Source organism: Dermochelys coriacea, chromosome 10 (genome assembly GCF_009764565.3).
Source record: "Dermochelys coriacea isolate rDerCor1 chromosome 10, rDerCor1.pri.v4, whole genome shotgun sequence".
NCBI lineage: Eukaryota > Metazoa > Chordata > Testudines > Dermochelyidae > Dermochelys > Dermochelys coriacea.
In genome coordinates, this window is record NC_050077.1 from 85,888,791 (window position 1) to 85,911,840 (window position 23,050).

Consider the following 23,050-nt stretch of genomic DNA (forward strand, 5'->3'; position numbering starts at 1 on the left):
CTGGATTAGATGACCTCTTGAGGTCCCTTACACTCTTGCATTTCTGTGATTTCATACCCAGTTTCAAGGGTCCCATTCCATTCCCTTTTGCTGCAGCCTTTTGGATTAGGTTGTTCCCAAGGAAATGCTATTGCTTACATTTCCAAGCTCTTGTGTGGCTGAATTTGATTTTATTTAAACTTCCCATTTAGCTCGTTGTTAGGCAGAGTCCAAACAGTGGAACACTTTATCATGAAAGAGGAGAGTTTGAAGGGAAAGTACTTTTCCCTGTGTGCTGCTAGGTGGCTTGCTGTGTGTTTATATGAGAGAGAGACACTTATCCACCGTCAAGCAGACTGACAAACTAATAAGTGCTGTTAGGGTGCCTGGCCTGTGTGGTTCTTCACTCTTTTTTTCCCCCTGCAGCAATGGATCCTGCATGAGCATATTTTAGCTCACACTGAACACCTCCCTTTTTACCTCCTTTTGAGGTTCTCTTCATCTTTTGTTTTCAGATCGGTAGCCGGAGCAGTGTTTACTCTCCTGAAAGCAGTGTACGGAAAACAGGCTCGTACATTTACGAGGAGTTCATGCCTACAGATGGCACTGATGTCAAGGTGAGGAGAAGGCTGGAGTGAAAGTGAGGGATGGCTGCCTCCTTGGCCAGACCTTGGGCAGCTGTGGTCTTAGTAGTCTAAGAACTCTGCTGAGAACTCTTTGGAGTGTTCCCTCCGGAGAGTCACTGACATCTCTGCCTGATCAGGGTGAGGATTTAATGCTTGTCTGCTTCAGACATTTAAAGAGGAGAGTGTGTGGCACCAAACCTCCTTCCACTTCTCCATATGTCTGCAGCCCAGCTGTGTCCTGGTGGGTTCCAGTTAGTTTGTCTGCTCAGCTGTAACTTTTTGGAACCTGGCTAGATAATCCGGTGATACAGGCCACCTAGCTCACCACTGTCTCTGCCCAGGTGTACACAGTTGGGCCGGATTATGCCCATGCGGAAGCCCGGAAGTCCCCTGCTCTGGACGGGAAGGTTGAACGGGACAGTGAGGGGAAAGAAATCCGCTATCCGGTCATGCTGACTGCCATGGAGAAGTTAGTTGCCAGGAAAGTCTGTGTTGCCTTTAAGGTTTGTGCATCTCCCATTCTGTAAGAGTAACAGACTGTTCCCTGAAACATCCTGTTTGTGCCCCAGGCATCCACTTATGCCACAGCCTGTCACCCCAGTGGCCCGGACACCCCTGTGGCCAAGGTCTGTAACCAGTCAGGAAAGCTGAGGGGACACAGGGGTGGGGGGAGGAAGGGAGCGGCTCAAAAGTTTTCTGTGTTCTCAACTACATGTAGGCTGAGAACATTTAGCCTGCTTGTGTTACATTGGTTGGTGTCACTCTCTAACTTGTGGCCTGCCATCTGCTACTCCTCTGGCCTGTCCCTTCCTTCACTACTCTTTCTCACTCTCATGTACATTTTGGTGCGTGTTTTCCATCACTTTTTCAGTGTCTGTTTTGCTGTTGGGCCTGTGTACATTAGATGCTTTTTGGCATTGCTACCCCCTGGTTTTGGTCCAGTGCCTGCATGTGGAACTGCTCCTTGCGTTTCTCAGGGGTTCAGCACCAGTGTGGTTGCACCATTTAGAGCCTGTCTTGAAAACCTCTTCCTCTGTACCATTAGAGTAATAATGTGGATGGGAGACCCAATCATTGCAGCTGCACTGATTCAGCTGTCTCTCTTGATGCACACATCCAGACATGTTCTTCAGCCATGGTCACTATTCCGATGCCATTATCACAGCAGCCACCGACACTGTCCACGCCACTTGGCCCCTTCAGACTACCACACGTGGTCCCCCCCACCCCCCCCCATCTGCACTCATGGAACTGTTGAGACCCACTGCGGAGCTCTTGGTTCCATACTCCAATTCCCTGCTGCTCTCTGGTCCCCTGGACACCCAAGTCCTACCTTCTCTGGCAGATGAATGTCTCCTGCTCCTTCCTGAGTGGCACACTTCTTCCACACGATTTGCACTGCCAGCACTGTCTGCTCCACCCCTACCAGACCCACTGAGGCAGATTAGGTTTTGAGGGGCCCTGGACCAGAGCAAGTCGGGGGGGCCCCCTCGCCACCCCTTCCGCCTGCAGTCTCTTTCTGCCCGCCCCCCCCCCCCCCAGCGTTCCTGCCAGGGAGTGGGATCTGGTCGCGGGGGCTTCCCGTGCTCTGTGGCAGGAGAGGCAGGCAGGTTGGGGTGCGGGGGTGCCCATTTTTCCAGGGCCCCAAATTGGCCATGGCCTCTGGGCATGGGCCCTGTTGGCCCAGTGGGTAATCTGCCACTGCAGACCCATCCTCTGAGTCTGAGTGCTTCTTGGAGCCAGATCCCTCCTTTTCACTTGCCCAGTCTCACAGTCCAGATCCCAGGTGCCTACCACCGTATCCTCATTGAGCCATGGTTCCCTCCGGGGTCTGCCACTGCACAGCGGCCCATATGCTTGGTCCTACTAGCCTCCATGGGACCTGTACTGGACCATAGTGTGCCACTGGTGGCATCCTGCCGAGTATCTGCTACCTGCACCGCATCCTCCTCTGTTTATTGTGAAGGGGAGGAAGACATAGTGCAACTGGTACTTTGGGTTCCTGTTGGAGCCTGTTCGTTGCCAGATGAGGCACTGATCCTGCTCTCCCTCTCCTCACCTGATTACCGTAAATAATACCACAACCTGCTTCGTCACGTGGCCTTAGCTTTTGGGCTCATGCGGGAGGAGATCCAGGATAAACACTACCAGCTCCTGGACCTCCTACAACCACCAGGACCTTCACCAGACTGCCCTCCTCATCCAGGAAGCTATCCTGCAACTAGCACAGATGGTCTGGCATATACCAGCCTACTGTGCCCCTACCGCCAAGCACTTGGAGAGAGGCGATACTTTGTCCTGTCTAAAGGCACGGACTTCCTTTTCACGCACCCACCTCCCAACTCGCTGGTGGTTCATGCAGCGATCAAACATGCTCGCCAATACCACCTCAAGTCACTTCTCTGGACAGGGCAGCCAAGTAGTTGGACCTTTTGGATAGGAAGGTCTACTCTTCTGTGGGACTGCAGTTCGGTATTACCAACTACCAGACCCTGTTGGAGAAATATGACTTCCTCCCATATTCAAAGCTTTCAGAGTTTCAGGCTTTTCTACTGCCAGACAAACAGCAAGACTTCCAGGTGCTGCTGGACGAAGGTCAACTGCTCACCAAGGTGAGCCTCCAGACAGCTGTACGTGCTGCCGACACTGCATTATACTCATTGGCGACTGGCATAGTACTCCGTCACAACTCCTGTCTCTAGTTGTCTGGGCTCCCTAAGGAGGTCCAGGCCATTCTTGAGGATACTGGAGCAGCATCGACCCGCACGGGCCTCTTATACCCTTGGAAGCATCCATGGACAAGGCACAATGCACGTGCGCGTCAAAGGACATAGTTACAATACAAAACTGTTCTGGCTGCAGTGCATGGCATGAGTGCACATCCACATTTGGAATTCAGACCAGGACCACATATCTCGAAGAACCTCCAGTTACTGGTAAGTAGCCTCCTTTTTCTAGCTCTTGTGGTTGAGGAGAAAAGCTTGTGGGAAAACAGTTCCACACAAATGTCATGGCTGTGGAATTGCAGAACATATGGGACCCTGTCTGTATGGAACCAAACCTATCCACAAGTTCCCCACTTTTGAGCTATATGCCAGTGAGACCAGGAGTCGGACAGCGTCTGAGGGGTTACGGACCAAATGAATTGGGCTATGTATTGGTATTGTTATGACCTAGCAGACATTCATGTACATTTTGGAGATGTCCAGTGCACTCAGCTGAGACTTAAGACAGATTACATAGTAGTTGTGCTGTCTTCATCATAGGACTTTGTAATGCTGCTTCTTAGAGCTCTGTATGTGGCTTTTTCCCTCAGCTGAGGTTTGAGCTCAAAGGACTTAGAGCAAGAGTGTAGTCATTTCTCATAGACTCTTGACATGGCACCCAGAGATTATGCTGCTTGTGACTGCTGTCTGCTGTCCTGGTTCACTTACTCATGGTGCAGACCCTTGATTTGACAGGTGTGAATTGATCTGACAGGCTTATCTGAAAGGGCCAATTTCTGGCAAGTAACTCCTCGATCTCTTTCTCCCAGAATCCATGAAGTGTGTGTATCGGTGGTGTGGGGGTGCTGAAGCAAGAGAGTCCTAGCCTTCCTGCCAGAGAAAGCAGAGCTTGGAAGGCCTCTGAGGAGCCAAGTTGCACAGTGTATTGGCTTGGCCTGTGCTGCAAAGTCCTCTTTCACAGCTGCTGGGCTGCGCCGGGCCTGTGCTACCTGCCCCATACCCTGAGATTTTGGGGAGGTTTGTCTGAATCCCTTGCCCTTTGTTTCCTTCTCATGCAGCAGACAGTGTGTGGGTTCGACCTTCTGCGGGCGAATGGCCACTCCTTTGTCTGTGATGTGAATGGGTTCAGCTTTGTGAAGAACTCCATGAAGTATTATGATGACTGCGCCAAAATTCTTGGGTATGTAAAGAGCTAAAGCCCGGGCGTGTGCGTGCGTGTGTGTGAGGGAACTCCTCCAAGTATGTTGTATAACCCTGCTCGCCTTATGTTGGAGAGTTCGGCAAACTGCTCAGCAGGGAACAATTGCTTTGTATTTGAAACTTGTATGTGCTTAGGATGGGGAAGCTCCAGGTGTAAGGGGTTAATTTCTCTCAGATGCAGATTTGCCAGCCGATATTGGTATCTTCAACTGTAGATGAGTTGGCCTTCTTATAACCTACGAACCCAGCTACTGTACTGGAGATACTTGGAAAGTGTTTGTTTGGCCTGATGCAAAGGATGCCAACACCTGCCACACTCTGGAGCTCTCCTGCTGGGTCTGTGATGTGACAAATCTGACTTGAGAGTGTGTGCAGGACTAAAGGAAGCATCGTCTGTGGCATAATGGGTTTTGAGCAAGGCTATGGTGGAGGGGGATTCTAGGGGAGCTTGTCACTAGGTGCAGATTGCTAAGGGAATGGAATTCCTGTGTTCTGGTCTGTTCCAGGAATATAATCATGCGGGAATTGGCTCCCCAGTTCCAGATTCCCTGGTCCATCCCAACGGAGGCAGAGGATATTCCCATTGTCCCCACAACTTCAGGCACTATGTGAGTATCTGTTAGCTCCAGCAAAGGGTGCCCCCATGGGTAGCCAAGGATTGCCATGCTCCCCCTGAGCATTGTGCTTTCCCTCCAAGCATTTGGGTCTGTGCAGAACACAGAGACTGTAAGGCACTAGAGAGACCTAACCAAGCTAGGGGAGGGCAGCACAATGAAGGATGAAATTGAGTGTTGAGAAATGCAAACTAATGCACATTGGAGGAATAATATGAACCACTCGTATGTCTTCAAGGGTTCTAAAGTAACGATATCCACTCAGGGAAGGGACATGGGTGTCATGGTGACAGCTGCGTGAGCCCCCTGCTCAGTGTGCAGCTGCAGTCAAAACAAACCTGGTAGGATACTGAGGAAATGGGATGGATAACAATATGGTGAAAGTATCATGATGCCATTATATAATCTGTGAGATGTCTTCATTTAGAATACTGTGGTCAGTTCTGGTCACCCTGTCGTAAAAAGGTTGTACCAGAAATAGATAGAGTGTAGAGAGGGGTGATGATGAACAGGCGCCTGACAAAACTGTCCTGTGAAGAGAGAGAGAAGATTGGAATTGATTACCTTAGAGAGGAGACAAATAGGAGGGTAGGATAAAAATATACAAAATAATGACTGATCTGGAGAAGGTAGAACAGGAACTTCTCTTATTCTTGTATTCTGGGAAAGGTTGTCGAGAACAGTCAATGAAATTGAAAGGTGGCAAATCTGAAGTTGATGAAAGGAAATATTTTTTTCACACAAGACAGCCTTTAGAATTCAGTGCCACAATTGCATATTGTGGCAAAGTGCTGCATAGGACTCAAAAAAAAGACTGGCCATTTATATGGATAAGCACAGCCAGAGTTACTGTGGTAATTATTGAAAAGTTTTGGAAGCAATGTCATCGCTCCTGCTTCTGGACATAAGCTGGCCTAACTAATGGGGATCAGAGGAAACTGGCTCTGGGGCAGGCTGTCCCAGAACTGCCTGGTGCATGGTTTTTCCGTTTGGTCCTGGCCAAAGGCAGAGGCCGGTATCTCAGTGGTCTGGTCCAGTCTGGCCATTCCTGTGTTCCCAAAGTGGGATTGTGCACTTCCTGAAAGCAGTTTGGCACAGTCCAAAGTCCTGTTCCTACAGCTGCCCTAACATCTGGCCCAGCTCACGCCACCAGAATCTCCTGCTGCTTCATGCTTGCACATCAACTTGTGAATTCTGTGACTCTGTCTGCTGTGGTGTTAATGTGGCTGTAGCATTTTGACTCCTATCCTGCAGGCTCTGAACTTGTGTGCCAGTCTGGGTTGGGGTTACCGCATCTGATGATGGGGATTCTCCCAGATCTGATGTAGGATTTCTAATACTGAAGCAGACTTCTGAGATCATGGGGGCGAAAGGGGTTTCCACGAGACTGGGATCTGTCTCCTTGTGTTGGTGTTGGTGTAGGTGTTGGAATGGGAAACGGAGGAATATATGGAAAGGGTGCTGTCTCCTGACGGCGTATGCTTTTTGGTTTCTCCCACGCTAGGATGGAGCTGCGCTGTGTTATTGCAGTGATACGGCATGGAGACCGCACCCCCAAGCAGAAGATGAAGATGGAGGTTAAGCACTCTAGGTAATGGGGTGCAGCAGAAGGGGTATGGACTCTTGCAGTCAAGAGAAATTATAGGTAGAGGGCTTAGCTGCTGAGGTCATGGACCAAGCATGAGAGCCCACTGCATGGGAAGTGGTGCTTTCTCTCGCTCCATTCAGAGCTAATACCTTTCACTCAGTCAATCTAGCCTGCCCCAGGAAGCTCCTGCATTTTCCATGCAAGCACTGGGAGAGGGCAGCTCGGGATGAAGGCTTGTTCGAAGTAGATTCCAAGATTTTGGAATTTCTGCTGGCACTTGCAAAGGGAAGGGCCCCTGTCAAGGAGAGAAACCATTGGCTACTCTTTCCTTCTCCTAGTACAGGCTGAAAGCACCTGTTTTCCTGGAAATTCTCGGGGCAGGAATGAGTCTGTAGACATGCCAGCTCTCACTAAAGAGGCATAGCTGGGTATGTAGGGATGACCATCCTATTGGCATGAGAAGAACTGAAAATCTGACTAGGTCTGTCTGTCTGTTTAGGTTCTTCGAATTATTTGAGAAATACGATGGCTACAAGACGGGGAAGCTGAAGCTGAAGAAACCAGAGCAGCTGCAGGTGAGGGGAAGATCTCCCTGGGGTCACTGTACAGAAGACCTGGGTGATCTGGATCCCAGAGAAAGCTTTACGTGGGGATGGTCAATGGGAGGAGCACTACCTGAGCACTCTCCCCATCACATACACAGCAGGTCATGTCACTAGCTTCCAGCAGGAACTGCTCATGGGCAAGAACCTGAGGAAAGATGAACTGCTGTAGAATCACAATAATGTCAGTCCTGCTGCTCTCCCATCGCGGTGCTGTCTTGGTGAGAGAGCGCCTCAAACTTTGACAACTGGAGGAATTGAAGGCTTGTGTTTGTTTCTGAGCAGGACAGAGCTGCAACCTGAAAGTGGAAGAAACCAGAACTGGTCCTAACTTATCCCAGCTAAAGCTGTGTCTTGGACAATAAAAATGTCCCCACAGATGAATGTGGGAAACCGTTTCAATGATGTGAGCGGCCATGGGGCTAGGTGCATGCTATCTGAGTGCCTATCCTCCCTGGGTCACTGGAAGGAGAGTGGGTGACTGTGGGGCTGGGTGTCCATAGCCTTGGGGCACTGGAAGGGTAGGGGGTGCAAGCTTTCTGGGTACATGATAGATGGTGCTTGTTATCCCTGACAGGAAGTGCTGGATATTGCACGCCTGCTAGTGGTAGAGTTGGGAACTCACAATGACTGTGAGATCGAGGAGAGGAAGTCCAAACTGGAGCAACTAAAAACTGTCCTGGAAATGTGAGTAAGAGCAAGTTACGTGAGCTGGAAGCTCATGTTAGGGCTACCTACTCCCTGGCAGATAATAGTGCAGCTACAGAAGGAAGACGAGTTACTGAAGCACTGTGTACTGGTCATGTCCTGCCTGGCCAGTCCCCTAGGGGTGAGAGAGGCTGTAGCCTCCTTGTAGGCAGCAGTATCTGGAGGATGACACCAGTGAGGCTTGCTCTGAAACTCAAGCACCACTTCTTATTTTTTGGGCACTGTAAGCATGTCGTCTCCTGGCTTTCGTGTAGAAAGGCCCAGCACCCTGACCTAGCAATGCTCTTGTGACAATAGGGAACTTCCACTGCTGGAGAAAAGGAAAAATCATCCCCTTGATGTACAGCACTTGTGCATATAATGTCCTCTGTCTAGAGATCTGCAAATGGAATGGAGGTAGCTTTGCTCAGTGAGGTTGTTCTAGCACCAAGAGTGCAACAAAAGGAAAACTGAAACCTTGATGTGGGCCTGGTGAATCAGGTACCTCTGCGAGGCAAACAAGGCCAAATCCAGAATAGCCTATGGGGCCAACATAACAGGTGACATGGTGGTCTTATGGCACCTCCTAACATGCAGAAGCCCAAATCTAATAAGTAGACCAGATTTCACCTTGTTTGGGCCTAGGAGGCAGAACTATGGGACCTTGTATTTATCTGTCAAAGGTATAGATAGAAATTAGTGTCCAGAGGGCTTCAAAGACTCTTAATTTCTGAGTCCAAAAAAGTCTTCTGTTTTCAGACCATTTTGTTAAATGAGGCAGCAGGCAAACCTGCCAGCTTTGTATGCTGGGTCACAGATGTAGAGCACCAGTGCATAACTTGGCCACTTAGTGGTGCTGCCAGGAAATGAGCACGTCCAAGGACTGTAAGAAGGGCATTGCAGGGAGCTTGAATGTCCCTGGCTATGGGGCCAGGATATTGATTTCTCTCCCTTTTTGACAGGTACGGACATTTCTCTGGCATTAACCGCAAGGTGCAGCTAACCTACCTGCCTCGTGGATACCCAAAAGCTTCCAGTGAAGATGAAGGTTAAAAAGCCCACACACACTCCCTCTGACTGGTTCTAATCCCTGGGGCTCAGTACCTGTATGCTACTCTGTCACCCCAGCTTGGACTGCACCTTTGGGGTGGTGGGAACTGAGCAGAGTGCTGGTCAGAAGGACGAATGCATGCCTCATCTGCCACTATGGCAAGGCCTAGTGGAGCTAACGCGTGAATGCTTTATACCATACCCCCATCCCTTGGGGCGGATTGGCGTTCACATGCTCTGTCTTTAACTTCTGTCATTAAGACTGGAAATTTGACCCTTATGTCCCCAAAATCCAGAGCCTCCTAATCATGCACTCACTGAAGTCCATTAGACAGGCTCTCGTTGATCCAGCACCCACTGAAATCATGCCCATGCTGAGACTCCTCTGCCACTGCGCTGTAGGCCACCTGGTCTCTGGAGCTTGTGCCCCTATTTTACAGTATGGTGACTGCCTGTTTATCTGTTTTAGATGCCCGTAAGGAGCCCTCCCAATCTCTGCTACTGGTGCTGAAATGGGGTGGAGAGCTGACCCCAGCAGGAAGGGTCCAGGCAGAAGAGCTTGGTCGGGCCTTTCGCTGTATGTACCCTGGAGGCCAAGGTGAGCTTTCCCTCTTGTGCTGCTCATCAGTTCTGGTCTCTGGCTGTACACAGAGGCCACACATAGCCTGCTAATCACCATTGGTGACTGGATGCATGCATGCATCTGAATACTTTATCTTGATTAGGCTCTAGTAGCATATGTGGCTCAGGGCTGCACCACTGCTTTAATTCAGCAACTATTTCTGTTCTGTGTTTGGAAAGAAGAAGGATGATGTGGTTGTGTCACATGAGGATGACTAACTACTTTCCAGTCCATTGTAACAGAGGAGGATGTTAAACAACATCTACTAGGGATAAATGTTTTAAAATCCAGCAGGTCTTGAGAACTTGCACCCAAGAGTCCTAAAAGAGTTGGCTGAGGAGATCTCTAACCTGCTGATGTGAACTTCCAATAAATCTTGGAATACTGGGAAAATTCCAGAAGACTGGAAGAGTGCTAATGTGCCAATTAGAGAAAAAAGGGAAAGTGGGATGACCTGGGTGACTATAGGCTAGTTACCATTATTGAAGAAGTAGACTAGGAATATAATTAATGCCAATCAACCTAGTTTTATAGAGAATAGGTCTTGTCAAACAAACCTCTGATTTCAGTCTTTGATAGTGCAAGTTTGGTTAATAAAGGTAACTGGATAGATACAAGACTTTGTACCACACAACATTCTGATTTGAAAAATTAGCAGTATGTAGCATTCATAGAACACACACTAAATGGATTAAGAACTGAGTGACAGATGTCAAAAAGTGGTGGTCAATGGGGAAATCATCATCAAGTGGGGGTATTTCTAATGGAATGCTGTAGGAATTGGTGGAAGTCAACTTTTCCATCAATACTTCTGGAAACACTGCTGATAAAACTTTGTGGATGACACAGATTGGTGGTGTGGTCAATAATAATAGGACAGTCACAAAAGCTGTCCGGATAGCTTGGTATCATTCAATGAAAATGCACTTAAATACAACCAAATACAAAGTTATACATCTGGGAGCAAGGAATGCAGATCATGCCTGCAGAGTTGGGTCTATATTCTAGAAAGCAATGACTCTGAAAAGGATTGAGGGGTCACACTGGACAAGCAACTGAATATAAGTTCCCAATGTCCCAATACAGTCTCTCACATTATTCTTGCCAGCAAGTTAAAAAAAAAATATGGATTGGATGAAAGGACTATAAGGTGGATAGAAAACTGGCTAGATTGTCCGGCTCAACAGGCAGTGATCAACTGCTCAGTGTCTAATTGGTGGCTGGTATCAAGTAGAGTGCCCCAGGGTTCAGTCCTGGGGCCAGTTCAACATCTTTATTAATGATCTGGATAATGGGATGAATTGTGAATTTGCTGAGGGTACAGGTGATACTAAGCTTGGGGGAGAGGAAGATATGCTGGAGGGTAGGGATAGGGTCCAGAGTGACCTAGACAAATTGGAGGATTGGGCCAAAAGAAATCTGATGAGGTTCAACAAGGACAAGTGCAGAATCCTGCACTTAGGACAGAAGAATCCTATGCACTGCTACAGGCTGAGGACCAACTGGCTAAGCAGCAGTTCTGCAGAAAAGGACCTGGGGATTACAGTGGATGAGAAGCTGGATATGAGTCAAGTGTGCCCTTGTTGCCAAGAAGGCTAATGGCATATTGGGCTGCATTAGTAAGAGCATTACCAGCAGATTGAGGGAAGTGATTATTCCCCTCTATTCGGCACTGGTGAGGCCACATCTGGAGTATTGCATCCAATTTTGGGCTCCCCACTACAGAAAGGATGTGGACAAATTGGAGAGTCCAGCGGAGGGCAATGAAAGGGCTGGGGCACGTGAATTATGAGGAGACGTTGAGGGAACTGGGCTTGTTTAGTCTGCAGAAGAGAAGAGTGAGGTGGGATTTGATATCAGCCTTCAAGTACCTGAAGGGGGTTTTAAAGAGGATGGAGCTTGGCTGTTCTCAGTGGTGGTAGATGACAGAAAAGCAGCAATGGTCTCAAGTTGCAGTGGGGGAGGTCTAGGTTAGTGTGATGTTATTGTCATAACCTGTGACCATATAGATCATTGTTGCAAGCACTGTTATATATTTGCAGCAAATATTGTACAAAGGTTGTCGTGTAAGGTGTCTATGGAAAGGTTATCTGATATCTGTGCAAGCAGTTTGCTGTAACTGAAGGGTGTAAAAGTAATTTGATCAAGGAAGTTTCAGTTCCTAACCGCCAGAAATTTTCTGTTGTGAATGGATCCATTGACATTTTTTTTTCCTTTTGAAAGATCCCATGTGGATAGCTTTAAGACGATCTCAGATGAAGTAAAAGCTATTAAGGAATTTAAACAGCCCTATGGTCAAGTGGCTGTGTTTGGCCAGCTTGTTGGAAAGACAATGGTGTTGGAACAGGAATGTCTCCATGCTAATTCTTTAAGTGAGCAGCCTGTGCTTCAGGGTCTAAGGACAGATTTGGTTACTAGTGTTTCAGAGCAGAACAGTTTTATGGCTGAATGCTTAAGGATGTAGGGAAGAGCAACCAAACTCTCTCTCTCAAGGTCTTTGGATTTGTGTGGTATCTCTTTAAGACACAGTCCAGCCTTGAAATTGGTAGCAGCTGAGAATTTAAAAGCTCGTGTTTGTGTTGATGCAAATTACCTGACTGACTGACAGGAAGAGGAAAGACTTGCTAATAGCTGCAGAGAGTCCTGTGGCACCTTGTAGACTAAACCCACGAAAGCTTATGCTCCAATACGTCTGTTAGGCCATTTCTACCCTACCCGCGGGATTGGCGGGTAGTGATCAATCTATCGGGGATCGATTTATCGCATCTAGCGTAGATGTGATAAATCGATCCCCGATCGCTCTGCCGTTGACTCCGGAATTCCACCACGGTGACAGGTGGAAGCGGAGTTGACGGGGGAGCGGCCATGAGGACACAAAGTAAGTGATTCTAAGTCGATCTAAGGTACGTCGACTTCAGCTACGCTATTCTGGTAGCTGAAGTTGCGTATCTTAGATAGATTTCTCCCCCTCCCCCCCCGCCCCCGCTAAGTGTAGACCAGGCCTAAAGTCTATAAGGTGCCACAGGACTCTGCTGCTTTTACAGATCCAGATGAACACGGTTACCCCTCTGATACTTGCTAATAGCTGTTAGCACAAAAAGCACACCCAATCAGCCAGTAAATTCTGTTAAGCAAGAGAAATCAGGGTTTGATCCTACAGGACAAGGAGAAAAAAGAAAACTTAATTTGGCAAAGGAAGCCACAGATTAACCCTAAAATGCCAAAACACGAATGGTATTGAGCCAAAGATATGGCATGACAAAAATGATTGTAAATGGACACTTGCAATGGATTTGTGGCTATTGCTAATGGTAAATTTTGTAACTAATGTATTGCTGTTACCAAGAACTGTAAGAATGTACAATGTGCCTAATCTTTTGGAAGATGCATAAAAACGCATGTTAAAAGGCCTTGTAATGCTGGTGTTTCAGTTAGTGCCTGTAAACAGTCTTGGAACTTTTCACAGGAGAAAAGACATTCCAAACCTAATGTGCTATATGAGAGGGGAAACCGAGGCACACCACCATATTGCTTTCACAGCTAAATGCCAAGATTCCTGTATTATGAACAACATTTAATATCTACATTGAGTCAATATTCATTGGGTTCCAAACACTTGCCAGAGTTTGTGTAGATAAAGTAGCTATGTTCTGTAGCTCTTGGCAAGATCACATAGACATACAGGAACCATGCTGCAAGAGCAGATCCAATCCAATATTAGTCTACTCAAGTTTTACCTTGAGTTTATAAAAGGATTCAATCATGCTATTGAACATGGTTTTGATAAACCATTTCTGTTATATCCAAATACTAGCTGTAGTGAGACAGAACCAAGAATGGGGAGCTCTTGGGATGCAGTCAGTGATGTTTGTGTCATCCCTTCCTGCATCAATTTTGCATTGGGGTGTGACGTTACTGTGACCATATAAATAATTGTTGCAAATGCTGTTATATATTTACAGCAAATATTGTACAAAGGTTGTTGTGTAAGGTGTCTATGGAGAGGTTATAATTTGCTGATTATGATTATGCTATCTGTATGGGTGTATCATTTTTGTAGCTGAAGTTATGAATATTGGCTACGTACTTGTATATCAATGAGTTTTGATTCTAAGTAGCCTCAGTGAAGGTCAGCTTCTTGAGAAGGGACTATTCTTAGAAAGTGCCCAATCAAGAAACACTTAGCTGACAGTGAACTTTGGGAGAGGCCAATCCACATCTGAGCTTTCCTGGGAACGTTCAAACTAACAGGTAAACAATGGCATCTGCCTTTTAAGAACAGAGCCATGCATGGACATGTGGCTTGCCCATGTGACTCCAGGCTCTATCTTGCTGCTCTGATCGTCCACAGGGCAGAGGATATAAAAGGCTGCTGCATCTCCTCCATTTTGTCTTCAATCCTGTTTCTTGCCTCTGGAGGAACTTTGTTCAGCACTTCAGTTTATAGCAAAGGACTGAATGACCCATCCCAGCTGTGGATGTACTCCAGAGACTTGATTTGAACCTGCAGTTTATTCTATCACTGCTACAAGCCTGAACCAATAACTTTGTCATTATTGTATGTAGTTGATTTCATTTAATCAGTTATAGCTCTCAACTATATTTCTTTTTATAAATAAACCTTTAGATTTTAGATTCTAAAGGATTGTCAACAGGATGATCTGTGGGTAAGATCTAACTTGTATATTGGTCTGGGGCTTTAGGATCAAGAGAACCTTTTTTTTCTTTTACTGGGATATTGGTTTTCATAACCATTCATCCACATAACGAGTGGTACTGGTGTGATGCAGAGAAACTGGAGTGTATAAGGTAGTTGCTTGTATGACTTTTATGATTAGCCAGTGGGGTAAAACTAAAGTCCTCTCTCTCTCTGGCTGGTTTGGTTTGCCTTGGTGTGAAAGGAACCCCAACCTTGGGTGATTTTTACATTTGTATATAGACTTTGGTGAGACTGATACTGGAACACTGCATTTAGTTCCGGTATCCACAATTTAAAAAGAATAATGGAAAAATTGGTGGACGTGTAGAAGAGAGCCACAAAAATGATTTGATGGCTGGAGAAAATGGCCTATAGTGAGACTTAAGGAGCTCATTCTGTTTAGCTTATCAAAAAGAAGACTGAGAGGTGACTTGATCTACAGGGTTCTTTAATGTAACCAAGAAAGGCAGAACAAGAACCAGTGTCTGGAAGCTGAAGCCAGACAAATTCAAATGAGAAATCAGACCATTTTTGTTTAGTAGTGAAGGTGATTAGCCATTGGAACAAAGTGTCAAGGGGGAAGTAGTGGATAAGGTGGGTTCATAAATGGTTGGAAAATTGTTCCCAGAGGGTAATTGACTATGAACCACTGATAAACTTGAAGGGCATATTGAGTGGGGTCCAGCAGGGATTGGTTCTGCTCTGTTTCTGTTCAATCTCCATCAGTGATTTAGAAAATGGCATAGAGAATACACTTAACATAAGAACATAAAAATGGCCATACTGGGTCAGACCAAAGGTCCATCTAGCCCAGTATCCTGTCTTCCAACAGCAGCCAAAGTCAGGTGCTTCAGAGAGAATGAACAGAACACTTAATCATCAAGTGATCCATACCTGTCACCCATTCCCAACTAATGGCAACAGAGTTTAGGGGACACTTCTGAGTATGGTTTTGCATCCCTGCCCATTCTGGCTAATAGCTATGGATTTACCCTCCATGAACTTATCTAGTTGTTCTTTTGAACGCTGTTATAGTCTTGGTCTTCACAATGGCAAAGAGTCTTCTTCTGGCAAAGAGTTCCACAGGTTGACTGCACTGTGAGAAGAAATACTTCCTTTCTTCTTCAAGTGCATGCTCATATCAATTCCAAGTAGGTAGGTAGGTAGAGTGTGTGTGTGTGTGTGTGAGTGCATGGCTGTTGGAAACTTTTTCCCTAGCAGCTACCCATCAGGTCGGCTGTGGAGCCCCCTGCAGTGGCGCCGATATGGTGCTCTATATACGACCCTGCCGACTCGACCCCCCCCCCTCCCCCACAGTTCCTCCTTACCGCCAGTGACAGTTGCTGGAACAGTGGTCCCTTGCTAGCAAGTGTCCCACTAATCCCTAGCTCTTCTACTTATCTTTGTGTATAGTTACCCATTGTTAGCTAATCGTTCTTAGTTTTTAATTGTAGTCATTAGTGGTTGAGGGGAATTCCCCTCCAACGCGTGCCCCGCAGGGCTCCAGGGCTTCGAACCCTGTAGCTGCTGCTTCAAGTCTATGCCCACGGGCGACCCCCACGACTCCTGCCTTCAGCATCTGGGAGAAGCCCATCAGTCAGACAAGTGCAAGATCTGCAAGGCCTTCAAGCCTCGCACTAGGAAAGAGAGGGACATTCGATTTAAAACAACTCCTGTGGAGTCAGCCCTCTATCTGCAGCAGGACCCGGCCCCGAGCACCTTGGTGCAGAGTGCTCCTCTGGTGGTGCTATCCATGGTACCGAAAAAGGACTTGGCATGCCTACCCAGGGGCCGGCAGTCTCCTGGGCCTCAAAAGGGTTCACCCCGGCACCGCTCTCATTCACCAGGTGCTGTATTCAAGATGTGGGTGTACCATGGATTTATATAGAGGCAACATTATATTTTTCTGTCTTATTATCTATCCCTTTGTTAATGATTCCCAACATTCTGTTAGCTTTTTTTGCCTGCTGCTGCACATTGAATGGATGTTTTCAGAGAACTATCTACAATGACTCCAAGATCTCTCTCAAGTGGTAACAGCTAATTATGACCCCATCATTTTATAGATATAGTTAGAATTATGTTTTCCGGTGTGTATTACTTTTCATTTATCAACATTGAATTTCATCTGCCATTTTGTTGCCCACTAATCAAGTTTTGTGAGATCCCTTTGTAGCTCTTCATAGTTTGCTTTGGATTTAACTATCTTGAGTAGTATTGTATTATTTGCAAATTTTGCCACCTCACTATTTACCCCTTTTTCCAGATCATTTATGAATATGTTGAACAGCACTGGCCGCAGTACAGATCCCTGAGAGATCCGTTCTGAAAACTGACTATTTATTTCTACCGTTTGTTTCCTGTCTTTTAACCTCTTACTGATCCATGAGAGGATCTTCCCTCTTATCCCATGACTGCTTACTATGCTTAACAGCCTTTGGTGAGGGACTTTGTCACAGGCTTTCTGAAAATCTAAGTACACTATATTCACTGGATGTCCCTAGTCCACATGCTTGTTGACCCCCTCAAAGAATTGTAATAGACTTGTGAGGCATGATTTTCCTTTACAAAAACCATGTTCACCCCCTCCCAACAAATCATGTTCATCTGTATGTTTGATAATTCTGTTCTTTACTATAGTTTCAACCTAATGAAGTTAGGTTTACCAGCCTGTAATTTCCAGGATTGCCTCTGGAGCCTTTTTTAAAACGTATAAAGTTTGCGGACGATACCAAGCTGGGAGGGGTTGCAAGTACTTTGGAGGATAGGATTAAAATTTTAAAATGATCTGGAGAAATGGTCTGAAGTAAATAGGATGAAATTCAATAAGGACAAATGCAAAGTACTCCACTTGCGAAGGAACAATCAGTTGTACATGTACACAATGGGAAATGACTGCCTAGGAAGGAGTTCTGCGGAAAGGGACCTGCGGGTCATAGTGGATCACAAGCTAAATATGAATCAACAGAGTAACGCTGTTGCAAAAAAAGCAAACCTAATACTGGGATGTGTTATCAGAAGTCTTGTAAGCAAGTCATGAGAAGTAATTCTTCCGCTCTACTCTGTGCTGATAAGGTCTCAACTGGAGTTCTGGGTGCCACATTTCAGAAACAATGTGGACAAATTGAAGAAAGTCCAGAGAAGAGCAACAAAAACGATTAAAGCTATAGAAGACCTGACCTATGACGGAAGCTTGAAAAAATTGGGTTGGTTTGTTGTGGAGAAGAGGAGACTGAGAGGGGACATGGCAACCGTTTTCAAGTATATAAAAGATTGTTACAAGGAGGAGGGAGAAAAATTGTTTTTCTTAACCTCTGAGGCTAGGACAAGAAGCAATGGGCTTAAATTGCAGCAAGGGTGGTTTAGGTTGGACATTAGGAAAAATTTCCTAACAGTCAGGGTAGTTAAGCACTGGAACAAATTGTGGCATCTCAGTCATTGGAGGCTTTTTAAAAACAGGTTAGACAAATACATGTTGGGGATGGTCTAGTTATTACATAGCCCTGTCTGGAGTACAGGGGACTGGACTAGATGATCTCTCAAGATCTCTTCCAGTCTTACTCTTCTATGTTTCTCTGTGTCTTGATTTTTTCAAATCAAGACTGGTACATTTCTGGAAGATACTTTCATCAAGCACAAGTTATTGGGTTCCATGCAGGGGTGGCTTCAGATATATACAGGAAGTGAGACTTGATGATCTAATGGTCCCTTCTGGCCTTAAACTCTGAGAGTCCATTAAAAATGCTTGACTTCGGACTGGCTGGCTCCAGCTTTGTGTGCACAAGGTATCTTCATGTGCCTGCACAGTGAGATGTTTGCCATTCTTGTTCTGATGTGCAGGCTTGCATGCTGTTTCCAAGAGCCTTGCTGCTTCGCTACTGTAGTTTATGAAGTCTGTAAATATACATAGTGCTGCAGTTTACAGTATAATGGAAACCAGTGGGAGTCAGACAAACCTGGAGACAATAAGGGCTATGCTGGTGCAACTAGAGTACGTAACTAATTCCGGCATCTCTTCTCTGCCTCTCATCCTGTAACAGTCTTGTCTCCTTTAAGAAAAGGCTTTCTGATGTGTAGTCCCTAGGAAATGTGTGTAATTACACGAGTAGGTAGAGAGCAAGCCCTGCAGGGAGAAGAGGGGGGGAAAAAAATAAAAGCTAGGTCCTGTTGTGTACTCAAAATGAGACCTGGGGGAGAGCAGGTTGTCTCTCCACTGTGAGACCTGCCGGGAACAGCAGTGGCACTTAAGTTTCTGCTGGCAAGGACCTGGGTGTGGAGTCTGAGTGTGTATATGGTCAGAAGCTGGTGAGAGGGGCAGGGACTGCCTGGTGCTATGGTGGGCCCCTGAAGCCAAGAGATGTAATGACTACGGCTATGTTTTAGTCACGAGTATTTTTAGTAAAAGTCATGGACAGGTCATGGGCCGTAAACAAAAATTCATGGGCCTGTGACCCGTCCATGACTTTTTTTTTTTTTTTTTTTTTTTTTACTAAAAATACCTGCCCTGACTAAAACTTGGCCAGAAGGACACGGGTGCTTGGGGGTGGGGGGGTGGGACAGGACCCCTGTGGTGTCATGCAGACAAAACTACACAGGATCGTTTTAGGGAACAAGGCAAAGATGCCACGTTTATTTTGATAACAATTTGATCTATAACCACTAGCTCATACATCTCCTCCCCCCCCCCCCCCCCCCCACACACACGTTCTACAGCTGCTGGATAGTTACCACTCCTGAACGTAGCTTGAGTTCGTGGCTTGGGATCGTAGCTCGTGGTGGCTAACTGGCCAGGAAAGCCGGGCTGGATCTCTGTCGGGCATGCACTAGGATGCCGCTCCATGTTGGCAGCAGAACGTTACCCTCCAAAGTCTTCCATCTCAGCCATCGTTTTTGTAGGCTTTAGTTTGAATCAAGAGTCTATAGGTCTTGCTGTGTCACACTGCCTCTGGGTTCGGTGTGATCGATCACCCATCAATGGCAGACATGACTTTCAGCCTGGGACCTGGCTTTGATGTTCCTTCAATTGTACCTTTTTGTCAGGGCTGTTGTCTGCATCTACAGCCTTTGGTGTTTACACTTTATTTCATCAGGACGGGCTGGGGCTTGAGGTTGATTCCATCATCCATACATACCTCATTCGCACATCTAAACTAATAAGATTACATCAGTGTTTTGCAAAATGAAGGTTGCAGCAGGCTTTTACAAAATGGAGTGAGCATTTTAAAATGGAGTTTGTTACAATATGGACAAGTATAATGAATGGCAAACAGTGAGCAGAAGTTATAATGTTGAAATAGTGCAAGTTTCAGTGATTTAAGCAGCAATTGGATTGAAAGTGAAATTTACAAGGGCAGCTGGCTGAACAGCTATGGCTCTTAATAAGCATCTTAATTGTCAATTAGCTAGTTATTGGGGTGACCGATTTTATGAATGGATGTTGTTTCATTCATAAAACTTTTCTTATGAACAATTTCATTTATCCGTTCTACAGCAGATGCTGGAGGAGCGGGGAGCTGGGCTGTGGCGTGTGGCCTGGGACCCCTGCTGGTACCGGTGGGGGGAGTTTGGCAGAGGCTTCCTACTTGTCTCCACATCCCTGCAGCTCCTAGGCGGCAGAGGCTCCACTGCTCCCGCCACAAGTGCTGGCTGCCGCAGCAACCATTGGCTGGGAACTGCAGCCAATGGGAGTGGGTCTGCAGGCAGTGCGCGACATGGAGACCCCTCTGCCATCTAGGAGCTGCGGGGGTTCATGCTAGTGGGAGCTGGGGGGCCCCCCCACCCCAAGGTAAGCATTCCCCAACCCCTGCCCCTAGCCCTGAGCCCCCTCCCATACACCCAAACTGCTGCTACTGGCCCTGGGGCTGCCCAGCTTGCACCGTCCTGGAGCTAGCACCAGCCACTGTAGAAGTCACGGAAAGTAATGGAATCCTTGACTTCCATGACAGACTCGCAGCTTTAGTAATGACTGGTCACTGTCCCTAGAAAGAGGGCTGTGGAAGACGGAGGACATGCATGGACAGAAAGGGGTTTGTAATGTAAATAGAAGTTAATTTAGTCTGTTAATAAACCAGACCCAGGAAGAGAAGATTTTATTTGCAACTCTAGTCATACAGTGTGTGATTTCCACCCCCCCCCCCGACCCTCTGAGGCTCTGGTAGAGACGGGTGCTCCCCTGATGACACTGGGTAAACTGACCCTGAAGTTTGTCGTTCAGGGGCTTGTAATGGGCTGTCAATAGGAATGGCTCTGAGTATCCAGGTGTCTTCTTTAGCCCCTAATCATTGACTCAGGGGTTTGTTCCCTTCAAGTAATTAAGGGCTGTAGTGGGTTTGTGGTCATTCCTCCCCCTTTGGCTCAGTGGGAGGCCCCTGCGCCTCACTAAAAGGACCCACTCTAATAGCAGTAACTTGTTGACGCCAACCCTTCCTGGATATGATTTTCTCTGCTCCCTGGCCCAGTCCAGCTAGGACTACATGGATTGGTCCCATCCTGCAGTGGATCAGTAGAACTCTTAGCCTGTTTTTTCAGCCTGTGCCAGGGCCTTCCCTATCACAGCTGCATTCTGTGCAAACCCAAAGACTGAGTAAGTGTGTATGTGACTGAACTTTGCAGAGAACTGTCACTGTCTCAGGAATGACAGGTTTCAGAGTAGCAGCCGTGTTAGTCTGTATTCGCAAAAAGAAAAGGACTACTTGTGGCACCTTAGAGACTAAAAAATTTATTAGAGCATAAGCTTTCGTGAGCTACAGCTCACTTGAATGTATCTGTTCCCTAAAGGAGTAGAATTTTGGAGGTGCATTTAACTCCGACAGATCCTAGCAGCTGACAGCTGTTGGTATTTGAAAGTTGTGTTTGAGTCTCTGCTCTCTGTTCCAGGTGACTATGCTGGCTTCCCAGGGTGTGGCCTGCTCAGACTGCATAGCACCTACCGTCATGACCTCAAGATCTATGCTTCAGATGAGGGCAGGGTTCAGATGACGGCAGCAGCTTTTGCAAAGGTGACTCCTCTCTTATGGCATCTGCGCAGTTCACAGCCATGTCTGCTGCGGCCCAGATAACCCAGAGGTGGTTCTTGGCTGTAGTGCTGATGGCCAGCAGCAAAGGATCTACACCATCTGGTGCTGCTACAAAACTCAACTAGATAGGTCTTAATAATGATTTTCCTTTTAAAGCAGGCCCAGGTGATATGCAGGGTGAACTCTCCTGTGGGTAACCCCTTTGCTGTTCTAATGGGGGTGTCTGAGACTGTCCACACTTCACAGAGACTGTACATTTGCATGGGGCAGCACTGGCAATGCAATATGACCCTCATATTTCTGCTGCATTTGACAGCACTGGATCAGTAGTTGAAGCCTGGTAATGAATCAGTCAGATCCCTGGCGGAGTTATTCATCTGGTATCCTGGGTGTGCATGATGCCAGAGCCATTTGTATGCTTCTAGGTATTTGTTGCTTAGAAGGTTATTTCTCAGAGGACCGCTTAGTTTAAGGCAGGATGGCCAGCTGTGGCTCATGAGCTGCATGTGGCTTTTTTACATTAAAATGCGACTCACGGAGCCCCTCCCTCCATTCTCTGCTTACCAGATTGGGCGGGAGCTTGGGGGTTCTGCCCTGTGGCAGGGTGGTGGGGTTAGGGGCTTCTGATCTCAGGGCTTCAGCCCCACAGAGAGAGTCTGCCAGAGCTTGAGGCTTTAGCCCCACTCCTGCTGAAGCCCCAAACCCCAGCGGGCACTTCCTGTGGGGACTGAAGCCCCGAGCCCCGGCAGGCATGCCCCAGCTCTCGAACTTCTGAAGATTTTCATACGAGGCTTGGAGACTCAGTAAGTTTGGCCACCCCTAGTTTAAGGTTTGTGTCTCTGGTAACCACTTGGTTGTAAATGGGCAGTGAAATGTTCCAAATGACAGTGTGGGGTAGGGATCAGGTTGGGAGTGTCTGTGGATACCATGCAGACAAATGGGAAATCCTAGTGTCTTCTGGAATCTGATTTGCAAGGAGCTTTCATTGTATAAATGATTCCACCCCTTTAGAAGTCAGTGACTCAAGGGTGCATTAGGCAGCCAAGGACTGCTCCAGCCAAAACCAACAACAGTTCTTTGGCACTTTCCTAAACACTGTTAAAACCATCCTCAGCAGCTAGGATTTCATTTGGTGACTTGAAGGAGAAACTAGTCATGAAATTTGCTAGAAAGTGTGCTGGCTTGTGTTCCACTGAGCTGAAATCCTCTCCTGTTCTGCTCTAGGGTCTCCTGGCTCTGGAGGGAGAGCTAACCCCCATCTTGGTGCAAATGGTAAAAAGTGCCAATATGAATGGGCTGTTGGACAGTGATAGCGACTCCCTCAGCAGCTGCCAGCACAGAGTGAAGGCACGGCTGCATGAAATCATGCAGAAGGATGCCAAGTTCTGCGAGGAGGATTATGAAAAGGTAACATAAGAACGGCCATACTGAGTCAGACCAAAGATCCATCTAGCCCAGTAAGCTGTCTTCCAACCATGGCCAATGTCAGGTGCCCCAGAGGGAATGAACAGAACAGGTAATCATCAAGTGGTCCATCCCCTGTCACCCATTCCCAGCTTCTGGCAAACTGAGGCCAGGGATACCATCCCTGGCCATCCTGGATAATAGCCATTGATGGACCTATCCTCCATGAATTTATCT

General features: G+C 47.0%; 1 protein-coding gene across 22 annotated transcripts in view; it reads left to right on the forward strand.

Moving 5' to 3' along the window:
- The window catches only part of PPIP5K1 (diphosphoinositol pentakisphosphate kinase 1), a 216,118-nt gene that overhangs the window by 16,892 nt on the left and 176,176 nt on the right, over nt 1–23,050 (forward strand). For 21 of the 22 annotated variants that reach the window (XM_043494215.1, XM_043494218.1, XM_043494213.1 and 18 more), the window contains 11 exons: nt 495–596; nt 947–1,108; nt 4,390–4,511; nt 5,038–5,139; nt 6,650–6,736; nt 7,233–7,308; nt 7,913–8,022; nt 8,985–9,070; nt 9,542–9,670; nt 21,270–21,391; nt 22,634–22,816. In XM_043494215.1, the coding sequence (XP_043350150.1) occupies nt 495–596; nt 947–1,108; nt 4,390–4,511; nt 5,038–5,139; nt 6,650–6,736; nt 7,233–7,308; nt 7,913–8,022; nt 8,985–9,070; nt 9,542–9,670; nt 21,270–21,391; nt 22,634–22,816 (1,281 nt within the window). The remainder of the gene's footprint in view (nt 1–494; nt 597–946; nt 1,109–4,389; nt 4,512–5,037; nt 5,140–6,649; nt 6,737–7,232; nt 7,309–7,912; nt 8,023–8,984; nt 9,071–9,541; nt 9,671–21,269; nt 21,392–22,633; nt 22,817–23,050) is intronic. The other variant, XM_043494208.1, reaches the window with a different exon arrangement.